This window comes from Fistularia commersonii, chromosome 8 (assembly GCF_037954325.1).
Source record: "Fistularia commersonii isolate RoL2024-O1a breed Wild chromosome 8, RoL_Fcom_v1.0, whole genome shotgun sequence".
NCBI classification, from domain to species: domain Eukaryota; kingdom Metazoa; phylum Chordata; class Actinopteri; order Syngnathiformes; family Fistulariidae; genus Fistularia; species Fistularia commersonii.
Window position 1 is genome coordinate 1,999,103 of NC_141291.1, and position 17,710 is coordinate 2,016,812.

At 39.5% G+C, this 17,710-nt stretch overlaps 1 protein-coding gene across 1 annotated transcript in view; it reads left to right on the forward strand.

Moving 5' to 3' along the window:
• LOC147231582 (cadherin-18) overlaps nt 1–17,710 on the forward strand; it is a 181,252-nt gene that overhangs the window by 115,369 nt on the left and 48,173 nt on the right. The window contains exons 7-8 of the mRNA XM_086150469.1: nt 1,228–1,481; nt 14,858–14,994. Of these exons, the coding sequence (XP_086006595.1) occupies nt 1,228–1,481; nt 14,858–14,994 (391 nt within the window). The remainder of the gene's footprint in view (nt 1–1,227; nt 1,482–14,857; nt 14,995–17,710) is intronic.

Consider the following 17,710-nt stretch of genomic DNA (forward strand, 5'->3'; position numbering starts at 1 on the left):
AAATATGCTCAAAACGCAGGGCGGGGGCGTCCGCAACTTGTTATCTACAGTCAGGGCAGCGGGGGAGGGTGGCTTGGGGGCGGAGCTTATCCCAGCCGCCGTCGGACGCCGTTCGATCACAAAGCCACATGTAGAGACAACCACCCCGGACCTTTTTGGCGCCAATAATAGCTATCAAACTATTATCGCAACAATATCTACCCGTCGTGATGCAGAACCAGCGGGAGTTTCCCTGCAACTAAACCAGGGGTCGGCAGCCCGTAACACCCAAAGAGCCATTTGGACCCGGTTTCCTCGGAAAAGAAAATACTGGGAGCCGCAATTACTTTTTGACGTCTAAAATAAAGGTACCACTGTATATATTGATTTTCATTACCTTGACATTTTGTATAAACAAGTGTGAAGTGTGTTGCTTCTGAAATTCACAAAGTATTACGGAGAAAATTAAATTTTATTTATGTAATGAACTCATTTTGAGCTTTCAGAGGGTTTAGTGGAGCCTTGACCTGAATTTTAAAAATAAATCGGGAAAAAAAACCACAGTGTCAGTAAACAATAAAAATTAAATATTTGCAAAATATCTTCATAAATATTTATTTTACCTGGACTTCTGCTCCTGAACTTCTGTGTACAACATCTGCAAATCGGGACTTTACCGGCTTCCGCGAGTGTGACGTTATTTTGAGCGGGGAAAAATAATAAATATAATTTTATGTAATATTTCAAGATCACAATAATCTTCCAGCTTAGAACTAAAAGTCAAATGTAATACACTTCAATTAAATATTCGTAATTTTGATTCCCAAGCCACTCGGAGCCGCAGTGTAAAGATGAAAGAGCCGCATGGGTTGCGGACCCCTGACCTAGAGGAAAATAATTAATAAAATAAATTAATTTAATGAATTAATAAATTTAAATTTTATATAAAATATTATATTAAAAATTTATATTGAATTTATATTATATTTATATATTTATATTATTTTGAATATATGTATTTTTTTTTATATTTTCACATATTTTTGTTAGTTTTTAAGAGACTTTATAGTCTGACAGAGTCTTGCTAACCTCTACACTGCCTTGCATCTCTATTTGTATTATATTAAGCCAAGGAAGGATACCTTTCCAGTATTTTTCAAATATAAATTCAGTTAAGGCGTCAAAGTAAAGCGTGTAAATGCCCTCGACTCCGAGAAAAAGTTCCTCAGTCTTTCACTTTCATTTCAGCTGCTGAACTTCGAGAGAAAGAAGACGTACACTCTGAATATCGAGGGGATGAACACGCACGTGGATCCTCGCTTTTCCTACCTGGGTTCGTTCAAAGACACGACCAACCTGAAAATCACGGTCGGGGACGTGGACGAAGCCCCCGTCTTCTCCATGGATTACTATATCATGGACGTGTACGAGAACGCGCCGGGCGGCACGGAGGTCGGCGCTGTGACGGCTCGAGATCCGGACAGCAGTAACAGTCCAGTGAGGTAAAACTGCAACTCAGATATGGACTCACGTATAAATGTTGGCTGTTGGTTCCTGTATTTATTTCATGCATTTTTAATTTTATGTATTTCCTATACCATGTTACTCAACAAATTTATTTTTATTATTATTATTATTATTATTAATATTATAATTATTATTGATGTTGCTGTTGTAATCATTGTACCAACAATAATAATGATGACAGTATTAATACCCAATAATAATAAATAAAATAATAGAATAACAATATCAATACTAATTAGATATCAGGGGATAAGTGATCAATTATTATAATTATTATAAGAGGAATCTTTATTATTGTTGTGGTTGTTGTTTTTTGTAAACATAGGTAATACCAATAATAATGATGCCAACATTAATGCATAATAATAATAATAATAATAATAATAATAATAATAAATCAGATGTTTGAGGATAAATGATCAATTGTTCTTCTTATTATTATTCATATTTTTTTTCTTATTCTTATTATTAATATTACTGTTATTGTTGTTGTTGTTGTATATACTGGTAATACCAATAATAATGAAAATACCAATATAAATACATAAGAATAATAATAATAATAATAATAATAATAATAATAGTAGTAATGATAAATCATTAATTCTATTTTTTTTTTTCTATTGGAAGACGGGATCATTTCTTGGGATTGGCTAAGGAGGACGTTACTTCTTAACCTTGGCGCTACTTTAGCAATAAAAGCTAAATTTATGTTGCCTCTTTGCCCCTGACTTGTTACCAGAGTCCATTTCTCAGAGGAGAAATGAGAGCCTCATCTCAGAGCGCCACTTTCAACGGCCGTTTTTAGAAATACAAGGACAAATGTAGCTTTTAACCGATTTCTAACTGAAATACCACAGACACCGTATTGTTTATGAATGTGCTTTTGTAGTGTTGTTGTTTTTCAAATGGCAGCACAAAGATGGGATGAGATGGGCTTCATCATTATTTGGTAGAAAGCGCTTTTTGTGTTTGTCCTTTAAAGTATACAATTTTACGATTTTAAGTTTTTCTGATGGATGAGGGAACGGAGCTTGTGGTCGATCACCATGCTGGCTATTCTGTTATTATTATTATTTCAATTATTAGCAATTACCAGTATTTACAACAACAACAACAACAATAACAATAACAACAATAATAATGATAATAATGATACTAATAGTAGTAATAATAATAATATTTATGGCTTCATTTACATCATAACAACCATCACCATATTATTATTATTATTATTATTATTATTATTGATGTTGTTGTTGGTGTTGTAAATACTGGCAATAACAATAATAATAAGAATACTAAAAATATATCAGTTATTGCAGGATCAGTGATCAATCTTTATTATTATAATTGTTGTTGTTGTTGTTAATACTAATAATACTAATATTAAAACTCATATTAATGGAATTATTATATAATTGTGAATAATAATAATATTAATAATAACAATATAACATGTCAGAAATATGATATAGCAGCTGACAATAACAAATGGTTCCTCAAACTACATAAATAATGAAAATATTTGTCTCAGCTCAGTGCACGTGCACGGATTCTCCCATGAATGTAGCATTGGGCTGCGTACCACGTGCGCGGAGTGAAGACATCTGAGCTCATATTTAACCAACTAAGTCACGGCTCAGAAAACGTCCAGTTGCCCTTGAAAGGAATGACTTCATGGTATCATATTAACAAATTATCTAGTTTGTTCCCGATTCAAGACGTGTCCTCACCGCTCGATATCTTCTTCCACAGCGTCACGATGCATGTTGAACTCATTTCATTTTGTTTCTTTTTTTTCTTTTTCAGTTTTCGGGGGGGGGACTCATTAGAAAAGCTTGCAGTAAACTTGCAAAGCACCCCGAGGCCATACAACTGCTTAGCACATTTGTATTCATCCTAAACACAAGTTTATGTCCAAAAAAAAAAAAAAAGATTCACGTTAGCCTGAGGCGTTGAACTAATCCTTGGTTTGGTTTTGCACAGGTACCTCATTTCATGACATTAGGCTCAAACAAGTCTGCAGCGGCTGTTTGAATTACCCATAGTGCCCAAACATCCAGTCGCAGAATTAATGCAAACATTAAACTGGTAAAAGAAAAAAAAGTGTAATGCATGTTTTAAAAGTACTCTTCTGAAGTTAAAAAAAAAAGTGGAAGTCTCTCTGATCTTTTCCACAGATTGGTAATAATTTAAAATACGTGAGAAACGAGTCGTAAAACGGCTTTAGCAGAATGCGGATCCTGTGACCTTTGGCGTCTCCACGGATCTACATCTTGAACATCCAACTCCCGTCACTGTCCTGCAACTCTAAACAACCAAAATACAAAAGATGGAAAAAAAAAAAGGTGGTATAACGTTATGTAACAGTTACGTCATCTTCATATAAAATAGATTCCCACTCCGACCAAGAAGGAGGCGCTAGAAAGTCTTCCAGTGACACCGACGTGAACCCGGATACAAAAGCCGGCGCCGCCGTGAACATGTGGCATCTGTCGGTCTTTGATTAAATAAACATTTGACTTTAAAAATATTCTCAGCTGTCGGTTGGAGACCGACATCTGAGAGTCGCGAAGGCTGGAAACCTCTGGTTTTGTTTTTGCGACGCTAACACAAAAAAACACCTGAAATACGTTTGCTTTCTGAAGCCTCTTCCACCCCAAGGAGTTTTATTGTAATGATTTATGAAGACCATTTAGTCTCTGTAGCTACATGAACCCAACGCTCAAAAATATTGAAATAAATGCTTTTTTTTTTTTCTTTTTTTTGAGGGGGGGGGTCCTTATAGTAAAGAAAATACCGGGAGCAAACAACCCTTTTGAAATTTAAAATGAATTAATGCGGTATATAACATTTTATTATTATTATTATTATTATTATTATTATTATTATTATTATTATTATTGTTATTATTATTATTATTATTATCATTATTATTATTATCATTATTATTATTATTATTATTATTGTTGTTGTTGTTGTTGTTGTTGTTTTATACACTGGTAATACCAATAATAATAATAATAATAATAATAATAATAATAATAATATAACAACAATATCAATACATGACAACAACAACAACAACAACAACAACAACAACAACAATAATAATAATAATAATAATAATAAAGCAGATATCGGAAGATAAGTAATCTGTTACTTTTATTCTTATTCTTATTATTATTGTTGTTGTTGTTTTATACACTGGTAATACCAATAATAATAATAATAATAATAATAATAATGATAATGATAATAATACATAACAACAACAACAACAACAACAACAACAACAACAACAACAACAATAATAATAAGAATAATAATAAATCAGATATTGGAAGATAAGTCATCTATTATTTTTTATTCTTATTCTTATTATTAATATTATTGTTGTTGTTGTTGTTGTTGTTGTTGTTGTATACACTGGTAATAATAATAATGCCAATATTAATACATAATAATAATTATAGCAACAAAAATAAAAATAAATCAGATATCAGAGGATTAGTGATCAATTATTAGTTTTATTGTTATTATTATTTCCATCATTTTTATTATCATTGTTGCCGTTGTTATTGTTAATACTGGGGTTCAAGGTCTCTTTCCCAACAACACTTTGACAGGCGAGGAGGAATTTGGAAAATGAACCAGTGCATTTTGGTTCAGCTACAACAGCCTGAGCTCAGCCAACTCTCGGGAAAATCGTAAATCCTGCAGCAACTGGCGCATCAAACAAACGGTACCAGCTTCCCACGGAAAGATGTTGCAACCGAACCCGGGAAATGGATTGAGCGGCATCCCTATCACTTTGTAGCGCGGTGGCATTGATGTATAATCCATCATTGCTCCACATTATCGTTGTAAAACATGTTTTTTATGCAGCATTATAATGAAAAACATAACGGCAAATTCAGTTAATTAAAAGTTAAGCAGGCGGCGCTGGGGCGGTGCAGCGGTTTGCACTCTCGCCTCACAACAAGAAGGTTTGAACGCCGTAGCTAAAGGGAGGTCTTGTTTGTGCGGAATATCTGAAATGCGTTTCTTTTTTTCCGCTTTCTCCGGAAAGCAGAGGAAAGAGAAAAAGATTATAAAAGGCGCATGTCCGTGTTCTCTGTAATGGACAAATGACAAACGGCCCGGGATCGTAATCCGCTTCTGCACCGCCGCCACGCAACGTGCATGAATCCATATACGTGGACACGTGTGGTTTCTATATATTATCACGGTTGGCACCGCGACAATACAGATGGGTCTCGGAAAATGAAAATACCGCTCAGGCTTTACCGACCAGCCCGTAATGCAGGTTTCCTCGCGCTGCCCGGCTCTCTTGGCCAAACAAATCCTGCGCCAAAGGAGGAGTTGGGAGGAATGAAATCCCCTCATATTGGTGGGCTATCTCTGTACACAAAGCACAACGGCTGAAAATTGGGATTCTTCTTTTTTGTTTTCTTTTTTTTTTTTGTTTTTTTAGGGCATTTCTCTCCAGACAGTCCATCAACATCAAAGTGGACGCGGAAGTTCGGTTTTAAAAGACTTTTGCCTCCAGAGAAAGAAGTCTGCAGACTCTGTCAAACTTTGGTTAGCGGCAGAAAACAAAGATTCATCATTGGATTAAAGACTTGCCATCGGATTAGATTCCCGGTTATTGTCATTACATGTGTACAAGGCTGGCGTAATGGGAATATATTATCGAGTAGGCTGCAAACATGATTTATGTATGGATGTGCTATAGAAATCAATTACCTCGATCAACTTGAGGAGAAATAAATAATTTGGTTCTGTGTTGGGAAGAGAAAGCCTTGGATACAAATACCGTAGAACTTTAAAACACAACATTTATGTGGTGTTTAGATCAAATCAAAGGGAAATGAACGATCAAGAAGAAGAAACCAAAAAAATGTGATCTTAAAAAGCGAGTTGGCGCATTGTTGTGGTGTGTGTGTTTTGGATTGTTTTCTTTTGCGCCAGTGTTTTCCTCTCTATATGATGCAGGTGGGCGGCGCAGTGGCGCTAATGGTTAGCATTTAGGTCTCAATGCATGAAGGATTCCAGCTTTTATGTTCTCGGTTTCAGGATACAAGCAGGATATTTGGAAAAAATTGGAAAAATTGCCCCGAATGAATGAGTGACTGAATGATTGTTTGTATATATATATAAATGGCCTTATATGGTCTGAGTGCAGGATAAGCGGCGGAAGATTAATGAATGGATTTTGCAGGTACAGTAAACCCTTGTTTTTCAGGGGGTTACATTCCAAAAAGAACCCGTGATAGGCAAAATCTGTTTTTTTTTTACAATTATTATACAATTAAATACTCTATTATACATTGCTGCTGTCGTCCTTATGTTTTTTTCTTTCTTCTTTATGGAACGAACGGGAGATTCAACGAACTACAGCCTCATAGCTTTTAGCTTCCCTTAGCATGTCCAGAAGTTTAACTTTATCTGCCATAGATAGCATCTTCCGCTGTCTTTTGGGCCCTTTTGTTGCTCCAGAGCGTTTTGTCAACATTATGGGTTTTAGAGAAACTCGAAATTGCGAGAGAATTTGCACGTACGTCATGTAAATTCGGCAAGCTGTTTTACGTACGTGTACATATTAAACTGCAACGTTATTGGCGCACAGGTAGAGAAGAAGCGGAGTGACTTTTCAGCCAATCAGAATGCAGAACACAATGCACCATGCAAATCTGTGAAGTAGCGAAACCGTGAAAAGTAAACCGCGTTATAGTGAGGGATTATTGCAGTTCCAAGCAGCTGAGAGTGTTTTTGGTAATTGGTTGCAATCCCCTATTGGTCCCTTTAATACTGGCCGTGACGTCATTCCGTTAAAAAAAGATACACTCCAGGAGCCAAGGTCACTTTTTACTGTTGTACTTGCACTTAATAAATGCACTATATATTTCCGTAAGTCGTATCTGCATACTTTCGTTCGAGGACAAAAAACTGTAAGGCATAAACTTAAGTGCCAGCTTTGCCAATGTGGAAGCAAACACCAAAACCGCATGAATTCTGGTCCCTGCTTTCCTTCCCGTAACTAAGAAAAACCTCAAAAATCTTCGAAGTGTACCAATTGAAAGTGTGCGCTGCTTCAGTAAACCCACGAACAAACGTGTTGGGTCTGAAAGGAAGCACAGACGGCATCGCAAAAACATAGAAACAAGAAAAAGCGAGGCCCCAAATTTTTTTAGCTCCCTGTCTAGAGCTGTGAGACCAAACCAAAGGTTTGGAACGAAAGCATGCAGACATGAGTTACGGAAGTGCAAAAACAACAAGTCTTTGGCTCCTACATTGTATCTCCCACCAGATCCCTGGCGATTACCAGATTAACGCCGTCACGGCCAGTATTTACAGGTCAGCACCCTGGCTGGGACCAATGGGGGACGGCAACCAACTACCAAAAAAAACGGGAAACAATGCCACTGAAGAAAACACAAAGAGAAGGGACGTAAGAGTGTACTTTTTGGAACAAGCTGACACGACGTAGTTGGTGACATGATGTGATTCCGTGACAGCCAAGATCTAAGTAGAATAACCATCTTTGCTGCAAGGAACTGTCACGGGTGCGCGGGTGCAGACTCGGGCAGGGAACCATACCTCGAGGCAGGAATCAAGGTTGAAGCGCTTTATTCGGGTAGACAGGCAGGTAGGGTGTCGCTGGCAATTCCCTGGCCCAGAGACAGTCGCACAGGGCTGGGTCTCACCAGGACGGGCCCCAGGCAGGGACAAGGCAGGGTCTCGGACAGGGTCAAGGCAGGATCTCGGGCTGGGTCATGGCAGGGTAGGGGTCCGGTCATGGCAAGGTAGGGGTCCGGTCATGGCAGGGATCCGCAGTGGTCAGGGACAATCCCCCGGCGCCAGGCAGAGGGCGCCGCTGCCCTTTATAGGGCTCTTGATTAGCGGCCGCTGCTGCAGCTGGCGCCGATTACGAGTCGAATCCAGCCGTGTCTCCTCTCGGCTGCCGAGAGGAGATCCTGACAGGAACAGCAAGAGCACCACTACTTCTTCGCACATTCCTGCAGAGTGCCAACCTTCTCGCCGTGAAGTGCTAATCTCTGCGCCGCAGCACCTCCCATCCTCCATACAGTGCAAGGCATAGAAACTCCCCAAATGGCCTTAAAATCTTAGATCTGCAAGTCCAAAGGACTCCAAAGACTCAGCCCAGCTTTTTGACAGCTACAGTATGCTTCTTTACTAAAACTTTGGTACAGTTCCATTTTTATTTCCTAATATGGGTAGATAAATAATTGATAACATAATAAATAAGGGTCCCCAGGCGTCAGTGACAAAGAGCCACTGTGTTCCGACATCAAAACTCACAAGTACTTACAGTGAGTGAATGTAGTTACATAATTAGAGAACCGTACTTGCAATCTATATTTCATTTTCTGGTGGCAGTGGCGCAGTGTGACGAGCTTCCTCTCCCTTTCCTTTTTTTTTTTTTTTTTTCCATTGTACTGTGGAGAGGACAACACAATTGCTGCAACTGCTCATTTTTTACTTTTTTTTTGCTTTGGACTTTTAATTGTTTGCACGGGGACCTCGTCCCCAGTCGCTTGTTTACATCGCCAATTAGCTGCTAGCATTAGTAACACCTCCCCGCCGTCTGACAACATGCCCATTATCCCCCGGTTGGCTGAAGGGAAGGAGATGGGAGTTGCCGCAGAGGTATTCTCTATTGTCTTGAGCGGTGTAATATCCCTTTCCAAATAAAATGGATTAGTTAATGCTGTCACCTAGCACAAATAAGAATATCAACCGTGCGGTCTCTCGGCGCTTTAGCCGGAGGCTCGGCTGAAAGCGGTACCTCAGGGACGGGGATGAGCTACTATGCCAGTAGCACAGGGGTCAACGGTGAGAGATGAAGACGACTGCAGCTTTAGTTGGCTGTTAGTATGAAGACTTGCTACTTGCTAAGATTTATACTATGTCTGTGCTGCTGTGATACAAGGCAGTGTATGCTTCCCATCTACTAACAGCAAGTAAAATGGCGGAGATACTTCCTGCTAACTACTAATCAGTCTTCCCTTCGTCTTGGATCTCTATCTCACCAATTCCACAACCCTTCAGGTGTCCCTGGACACCGGTGAGACTTAAAGTACCGTAATTTCCGGACGATAAGCCGCGTCCTTTTTCACGTAAACAATGATGCAGCTAATATATGAACTTTTTTGGGTGGGGGACGCTAACGAGCTTCACGCCGCTAAAACTTTTATCCTCGTCACATCGGACCGATGAAGTGATCGGGAAATTTCTGAGTCCGTGCAACTCCGACACCGAAAAAATGACTTTGACGGTTTTAGTGCACAGGAGGAAACCCAAGATAGCGGTCAGCTAGCCAATGCGGCTTATATTGTGGTGCGCTCAATAGTCCGGAAGTTACGGTACTACTTAGATACAACTCTGCGGGAGGGGTTGCGCTGTTCTCTTTGGGACATGTATGCTCATGTTACGAACGTAAACGGTTATGTCTGTTTCGAAGGTTGTCAAACATGCATGATTTAGGTTGCAGTAGTTGTCAAGCAATGCGTCTGCTAGTTTTCAGATGATAACAAACATTGCGACGGCTGAAAGGTTGTTGATGATGTACATACTAAGGAAGAGATGCAAAAGCAGGTAGCGCAGTAGTCCACGTTTGTGTTGGACATTTCTTCTACCTCTTTAACTTGAAGTCATGTTGCCCCCATCCTCTGCAGCACTACCTCCCATGACATCCAGTAGCACTGCACTGTTTACTCCCCGATAGCGGCCCGAGTGCATACAGAATTACGCAGGAAGTGAATATAGTGGACGGACAGAAGGCTCTAGCCGTATGCTTGTTTAAGGTTTAGCGCAAAGGAGCCTTTCGACACATCGGAAGGACTGCAGCAACTTCTATTTGAAAAGTGGAACACCCCCAAGGACTGTTTTTTTTTTTTTTCCTTCTTTTTTTTGTGGACCTCGTCCCGGATTTTTTTTTTGCATTACCTCACTTTCAGTGATATGCAAGGGACTGAGTGTCCAACATAACCATCCAAAGCACAAGGGAACAGTTCTGGTTCTGCTACCCCCGTTACCTTCTACAACTCTGATGTCCAATCACAGGCAAGGTACGAAAGTTATCTGATGGGGACGGACGTGGTGAACAATGGTGAAAATATAGCGTTGCAATTTTTCGGCGTTTACCTGAAGAAAAGGCTGGACTGGACGGACCCCGACAATGAACTCTTCAGAGAAATCGGGGAATTCAAATGATTTAATCTTTGCTGTTATTGCTTTTGTTCGGACGCAAACACACCCTCAGGGAAGCAAGGTTAGAGATATTTTGCCGCAGTTTGTTCGGAGTTCTACAAGATTTTTTTTTTTTTTTTTTCCTCCACCTGCAATCATGAAAATGAAGTGTGCTTGAGTGGCCACATGCGGTCTTGCAAGACCTCTTAATAGAGTTCAGCTGAGCTACGACAGGAAAATCAACCACCCCCGCGCATAAGGACTTCATGATAGCGTTGGCAGTAACTGGGTTTTAGTAATAGTTGGATGCAGATAAGTGTGTTTAGCGACCGCCCATCGCATCGAACCGAGCCCGCGGATCGATCTCGTACGGAGGTGGGATTCAGGTGCATGCGGTTACGGCTTATCTAAAAACCGTACGGCTCCTTTGAAATGCATTTTTAATTAGTCTGGAGATGAATCACGGATGCACTGTTGGGGTTTATAACTAACTAGCCGTATATCAAGAGGTTGCTCCTCACATGCTGATTAAGAGAGCAGCTGGTGTCACAGGGCCATATCAACATGTTATTTTAGTACCGTGAACGTTCATGTCCTGAGAATATCACCCCCAACTTGACATCTGCGGGGTTGTCGGCGGCAATTACTGTTTTTAAATATGCCTATGTGGCAAAGTCAATTAAAAAAAAAAAAAAAAAAGAAATTGAAATGCCAGCACGTCAAAGCTCACAGTATCTGGATGTGTTTTGCTCTTTTAGCTTCATCTCAAACCTTGATACCACTTACAATTTATTTTCTTTATTCTTGACAATAGTAATATTCTATTATGTTTGTTAATGTATTTATTTCAATCTCATTTTGTCTATTTTTTGACTCTACAGTGTAACTGAAATTTGAAGGCAGACCACTTCGTCTTTTGCTATATACATAAATATGTATATATTAGTATATAATATAATCATATATTATATTATACATGTTATTATTTTTTATTTTTTCACACATTACGACAAATTGTGGAAGGAGCCGGTCATGATAATAAATAATGACTTAAAAAAATAAATATATATAATAATAATGAATAAATGACATACAAATTGTGAGAAGTTAAACAAATGACACCTTCCGATATTGAACGTAACCTCTGTTTCAGTTATTTAACAAGAAGTTAATGAAGTTGTGTCCGTTGCTTTCAGCTATTCGATTAATCCCTAAAGCAGGACAGAGCCGCAAAATCCATATTGCAAATTAACCCCGATGGTCAGGAATCATCCGAGACATTAGGTTCCATTGTGGAGGATTATCGCTAGCTGTTATATGCTATCTTCCAAAAAAAAAACGCCTTGCAAGTTAAAATAAAAGTATTCACTTGCTACAAAAGCCTTTAGGTAGACATCCATTCATTCATTTATTCATTCTCAACACCACTGATCCTGCACTCTGAGCGATGGATTTCATCTGTCACCAGTCATTCACCGTCTCAGTCATCCTGCCTCATGACTTCCATGAGGCAGAGGAACTGCGTGCCTCACTTAGTGGCTCTTTGCAGCTGTTTTATGATCGCTCAGCACGAGAAACTAGTAACACACATGCAGTTGTTGACATCGGAAATTGTAGTTCATATAGCAAAAGTGTTTAAACATTTTAATAATGGCATACAGAGAGAGAGCAATACGGTCTTGCAACTTGCCAGTAATCCTAGTTGAGGCACAACAGTCCCCAGCCTCACCGCACGTCTCTTCTCAGTATTTAAAAGACTCAGATTCATGTTTCCCTGTACAGTGAAATTCCTACTTTACTGTCAGCAGTGGATTTGGATATATGCTGATAGGAAGAGTGTAAACATTATTTTAAATATGATTATAGCTATGAACAGTGCAATAGAACATTGTCAGCGAAATAAGACATTTAAAAAAAAGAACAGTAAATGTGAAAATCCCGGGTTTTTAAATAAAAAATCTAACACTAATGAAGTGAAAAGAAAAAAATACTTTTATAGTGCAAATATTATTTTTTCATTTGACATTTTTTTTTCTTTCCAAAGTTGGCAAGTGAGGCACAACCCTCTCCTGCCTCCCCTGACTGCACCTCGATGATAAAACAGGCGTACACCCATTCACCATCTCATTCACACGTGATATGGAGACACACAACATCTGCTGCCTCATACACTTGTAGACATTTCGGTGTCTCCAACGAACCAGGAGGAAAGCGGAGAACCCAAGGAACACATGGAGACTAGACCAACCAGGGACCTTCTAGCTGTGACGCACCGCAGGCTGTGCCGCTTCCAGCCAGGCATTTCATCATATCACATATATATTCAATATAATTGGAGTTGAAATTTTCCCATCTCTCCCAAACAGTTATATTTTCTCACTGCGTTTTGGCGTGTGTGTGTGTGTGTGTGTGTGTGTCCGTCAGGAGAGTTCATTAAACTCAGGGCAGATCCACGTATTAAAAAAAAAAAAAAACAGAACGAATAAATGAAAAGAAGAGCATCACCCTTAGCAGAGGTCTGCACTCTCCAGCATGCCCGTTGAGTTAATGATTTGTTGTGACTTTTATTGCGGCGCTACAATAACCTTATCATATTGTTGTGTGTGCGCACTGTTGTCTGACTAGCTCGCCATACCATCTCACACATCACATTTATCTTTGTGGCTGATCTGAGACCCGGAATAGTTCCTCTGAGGATTATGTTTATGGTCAGCCATCCTCAATGTCAACAGTGTTCTGAGTGGCTCAGCCAATTATAGAGCTATAGTTAAACATTATGGCATCTGGCAGAAAGAACAGCTCCTATCGACCACACATAATTTACCATCGCTCTCTGTAACAGTGTTGCTTCCTCTCGTTTTGCTGTTACATCCCCCAGCCCCCAAAATAATACTGAAACAGCAGCTACATTAAGGACGTTATAATAATAAAAATACAAATATCGATACAAATAATTATAATCATAATGATTGTAATAATAACAGTTATACTAATAATCATAATAATAATAACGACAGTGATGGTAACGACAACAACAACAAGAACAACAATGATGATAATAATAATAATAATAATAATAATTGTAATAATAATAATGATTGTAATAATAATAATGATTGTAGCAATAATAATGACAGTGATGATAACAACAACAACAACAATAATGATAATAGTAATAGTAATAGTAATAATAACAGCAATATAAAATATAATAGTAATTATGATAATAATAATAATTTTCTCCTAACTTCATATCCTCTCTCATTACATCCATAAATCTTATCTTTGGTCTTCCTCTAGACCTCCAATTCCTGCATCTGTCTATCAATATATTCACTATAAAATATATTCACTATTCAATATATTCACTATAATACTAAAACTACTACTACTACTACGTATAATGATAATAATAAATAATAATAATAATAATAATAATAATAGCACTGGGGAAGCACCAGGACACGCTGGAGTGACCATGTCTGTCAGCTGAATGGATGGACTGGTGAATGGATGATAGTAACAAATCAAAAATGACAAAAACAACAACTATCTTATAATAATAATACTGCTAATAACACTACTAATAATAAGTGTAACAACAGCAATGAATAACAATGTGTAGTATCTATTATTATTTGTATTTATTATCACTATTATTGTCATTAATCCTGCTGTAATGTCAAGTCAGTTATAACTAGAAAATTAGAAAAAAATGAATAGAAAAGTAAAAAAAAAAAAATAATAATTCAATTATTTAATTGATAAAGCTAAAATGAGCAACATGTTTTTTTTCAGGTTTTATTTCTTCTTCCTTCTGTTTGTTTGTTGTATTTTATTTTATATAATAAAATTGCCATTTGCAAAGTGCGACGATCTCCTCATGCGGTTTTTGGTGTTTTTTTTTTGTTTGTTTTGTTTTTTGTTTTGTTTTTTTGTTTTTTTTATGGGAGAATGCACATTTAGGTTACAATGTTCTCACTGTAATCGCTGGCTTAAGTAAATTTTCTGTCTGATCATCTGCAAAGTCCACGTATCAATGCCACTGTTTAGCATCCGCCCTGTGTCACAACAAACATCCACCTGTGTTTCACTTATATTTCTGATTTGTTTCCACTTTATTCCCAAACAGGTATTTCTTGGACGGAAACGAGGAGGCGCAGCAACACTTCAGAATTGACGAAAGCAGCGGCGTCATCAGGACGAACCGGCCTCTGGACAGAGAGGACACCTCGTGGTACAACATCACTGTGATGGCCTCGGAGGTTGGTAGGTACCCTGCTTCCAGTAACTACCAAGATTAACTAGTTTTTGATTTCGCGTTGCAGGTTCTACTTTTCCAAAGCGGCGGTTCTACCGTGCACTGCTACGCTCACAATGCTATTAGACGTTATTCATAATACGGTCGTCCAAATATTTTATATAACACCGTGTGCACGGCTTTTTGTGCCTGCTATGACAGATATTTCTCCAATTGTCCTTTTATAACCATTGGACAGCTTTTACATAAATGATATTGAAACGCAACGCCGCTCTGCGCGGCGATTTTCAGGATTTTACAAAAGCATTAATTGTATTGGAAATGGAAAAAAAAAAAAAAAAAAAAGGTACAGATATAGTCCAATCCGCCGTTTTATTCTCTTGTCCCTACGAGATAGCTGGACGACCCGAGGGAGTCGTATAGTCTGATAGCAGCCCCGGCTCAAAATCATAGAGTGTAAAATTGGAGTTAAAATCAATATCAACAAAAGAAATGCCCCATAAAGAAAGAAATAATCTCCAGTGCACTCCCCTTAACTACAGAATAAAATTTGCACACATCCCTCGCTTCCTCCTGCTGGGATTGACCTCCCTCGAGTGGCCGCAGGACACGTGCAACGTTCTGCGGCGTCTCGGAAACAAAAGACGTTTTCCGAGCGATTATCTCCTGGCCTTCGGGTCATGATTGTCTGCGGCAGGTTCGTTCTGTTGTAAGAGGAGTCGAGGAGGCTATCAGTGACCGACCGGAGGAGCGTCATCTCCACAGAGAATCTTCCTGACATCAGTTACCCTCACCTTCAATCTTCTTACTCCCTCTCCAGAGGATGTAGAATCATTTTTGGAAAGTATCCGTCTGAATTTCTAAAAGTCCTTTCGACGAGTGGCGAAATCTTTCAGTGGTAAAAACGCCGTCGCCCGAAGTCGCCTACGGTTGTATCCTCGGATTAAAACAGCCAAGATGTCAACTTGTCAGGTATGCTAACTGTTACATCAGCCAAAGGATCGTCTTGGTCCCAAGAGATCGACGATGTAACGTCAATATACTACATAATATGGCCAAAAGTATTCCCTCACCTGCCTTGACTCACATATGAACTTAAGTGACATCCCATTCCCAATGCATCGGGTTTAATGTGATCTGGATCCACCTTTTGCTGCTAGAACAGTTCCTCTTCTGGGAAATCTGACCACAAGGTTCAGGAGTGTCTTTAAGGGAATCTTGACCCGCATTTGTGATGTTGGACGAGAAGCCCCGGCTCTCAGTCTCCACTCGATTCATCCTCAAGGTGTCCTCTGGGCTTGAGGTCCGGACTCTGTGCAGGACAGTCATGCTGGAAAAGGAAGGGTCCAACTGTTCCCACAAATTTGGGAGGACGGACTTGTCCAAAATGTCTTGGTATGCTTTCAGAGTTCCTTTCACTGGAAGTAAGAGGCCCAAAACAACCCCACACCATCTTCCCCCCTCCCACCAAACGTCACACTTGGCACAATCCAGTCAGACAAGTAGCGTTCTCCCGCCGACCGCCAATCCCAGACTCGTCCATCGGGTTGCCAGATGGAGAAGCGTGATTTGTCACTCCAGAGAAAGTGTCACTACTGCTCCAGAGTCCAGTGTTGGCGTGCTTTACACCGCTACATCCATCCAAAGTCGGCGACCTCTGCATTCGCTGACACCGCTTCGTCAGTCTACGTGGCCTAACACTTCCTGGCTGAGTTGCTGTTGTTCCCAAACACTCGCCTGTTATGTAATACATCTGTCAGCTGACTGGAATGTTTAGGAGCGAGGAAACGCTGGAATTCACTGAGTTCCTGAGAGCAACAAATCCTTTCACAAATGTTTGTAAAAACAACCTGCATGCGTAGGTGCTTGATTTTAACCCTCATATTATGTTAAGGGTCAATTTGACCCTTAACATAATATGAGGGTTAAACACCTGTGGCCGTGGAAGTGATTTGGAACACCAGATTCCCATTATTTGGACGGGTGAGCGAATACTTTTGGCCATGTAGTGTCCGTGGACCCCCTCGGACTCCAGATACCCTTCGACTTGCCTCCAGCAGGCTGGATCTGAAGAAGCCGATGGGTTGCGATGGGAAGCATATGCAAGTGGCTGGGGCTAAATGCCATTCTGACTGGATTAATGAGATATGGACGGATGGACAGTGGGGTAAAGGGCGACGAGAAGGTTTATTTCAAGGGAAGAGGAGGAGCGGAGATGATGGGGTAGTAGATCAAGCGGAGGAAAGGCAAGGATGATTTGAGCAGGTTGGCTCAGGGGACATGGAGGCTAAAATAAGTGAGCATACCGATGGCAGACGGGTGGAAAGCAAAGGGCAGCCGGCTTGCTGAGGCATGGAAACACAAGGGTATAATATAAAGGTGGTGAGGAAGTGATTAAAAAAAGTATGTCAAGTAAAAATCAGTCAGATGATTTATAATGTTGAGTGGCTAATTTTACTAGCGGGCCGTCCCTGGAAAGATGATGTGTCTCGGATCAGTTGTCGAACGGTGAAGGGTTCTCCGATGGCGAACACGAAACACGGTCAAAACTGCTGTAAAGGGCATCACGTTCCAGAACAAATATGATTTAAACGCGAGGAAGTTTTGTTTCTATAATATTATGGAGAACTCTGGTTGATCTCCAAGCATTCACCTAAAGTGAATCTTAACCTTGCATCATGATGTGGTTGATCATGATTTGTTAAAACCATATTTAGTTTGTTG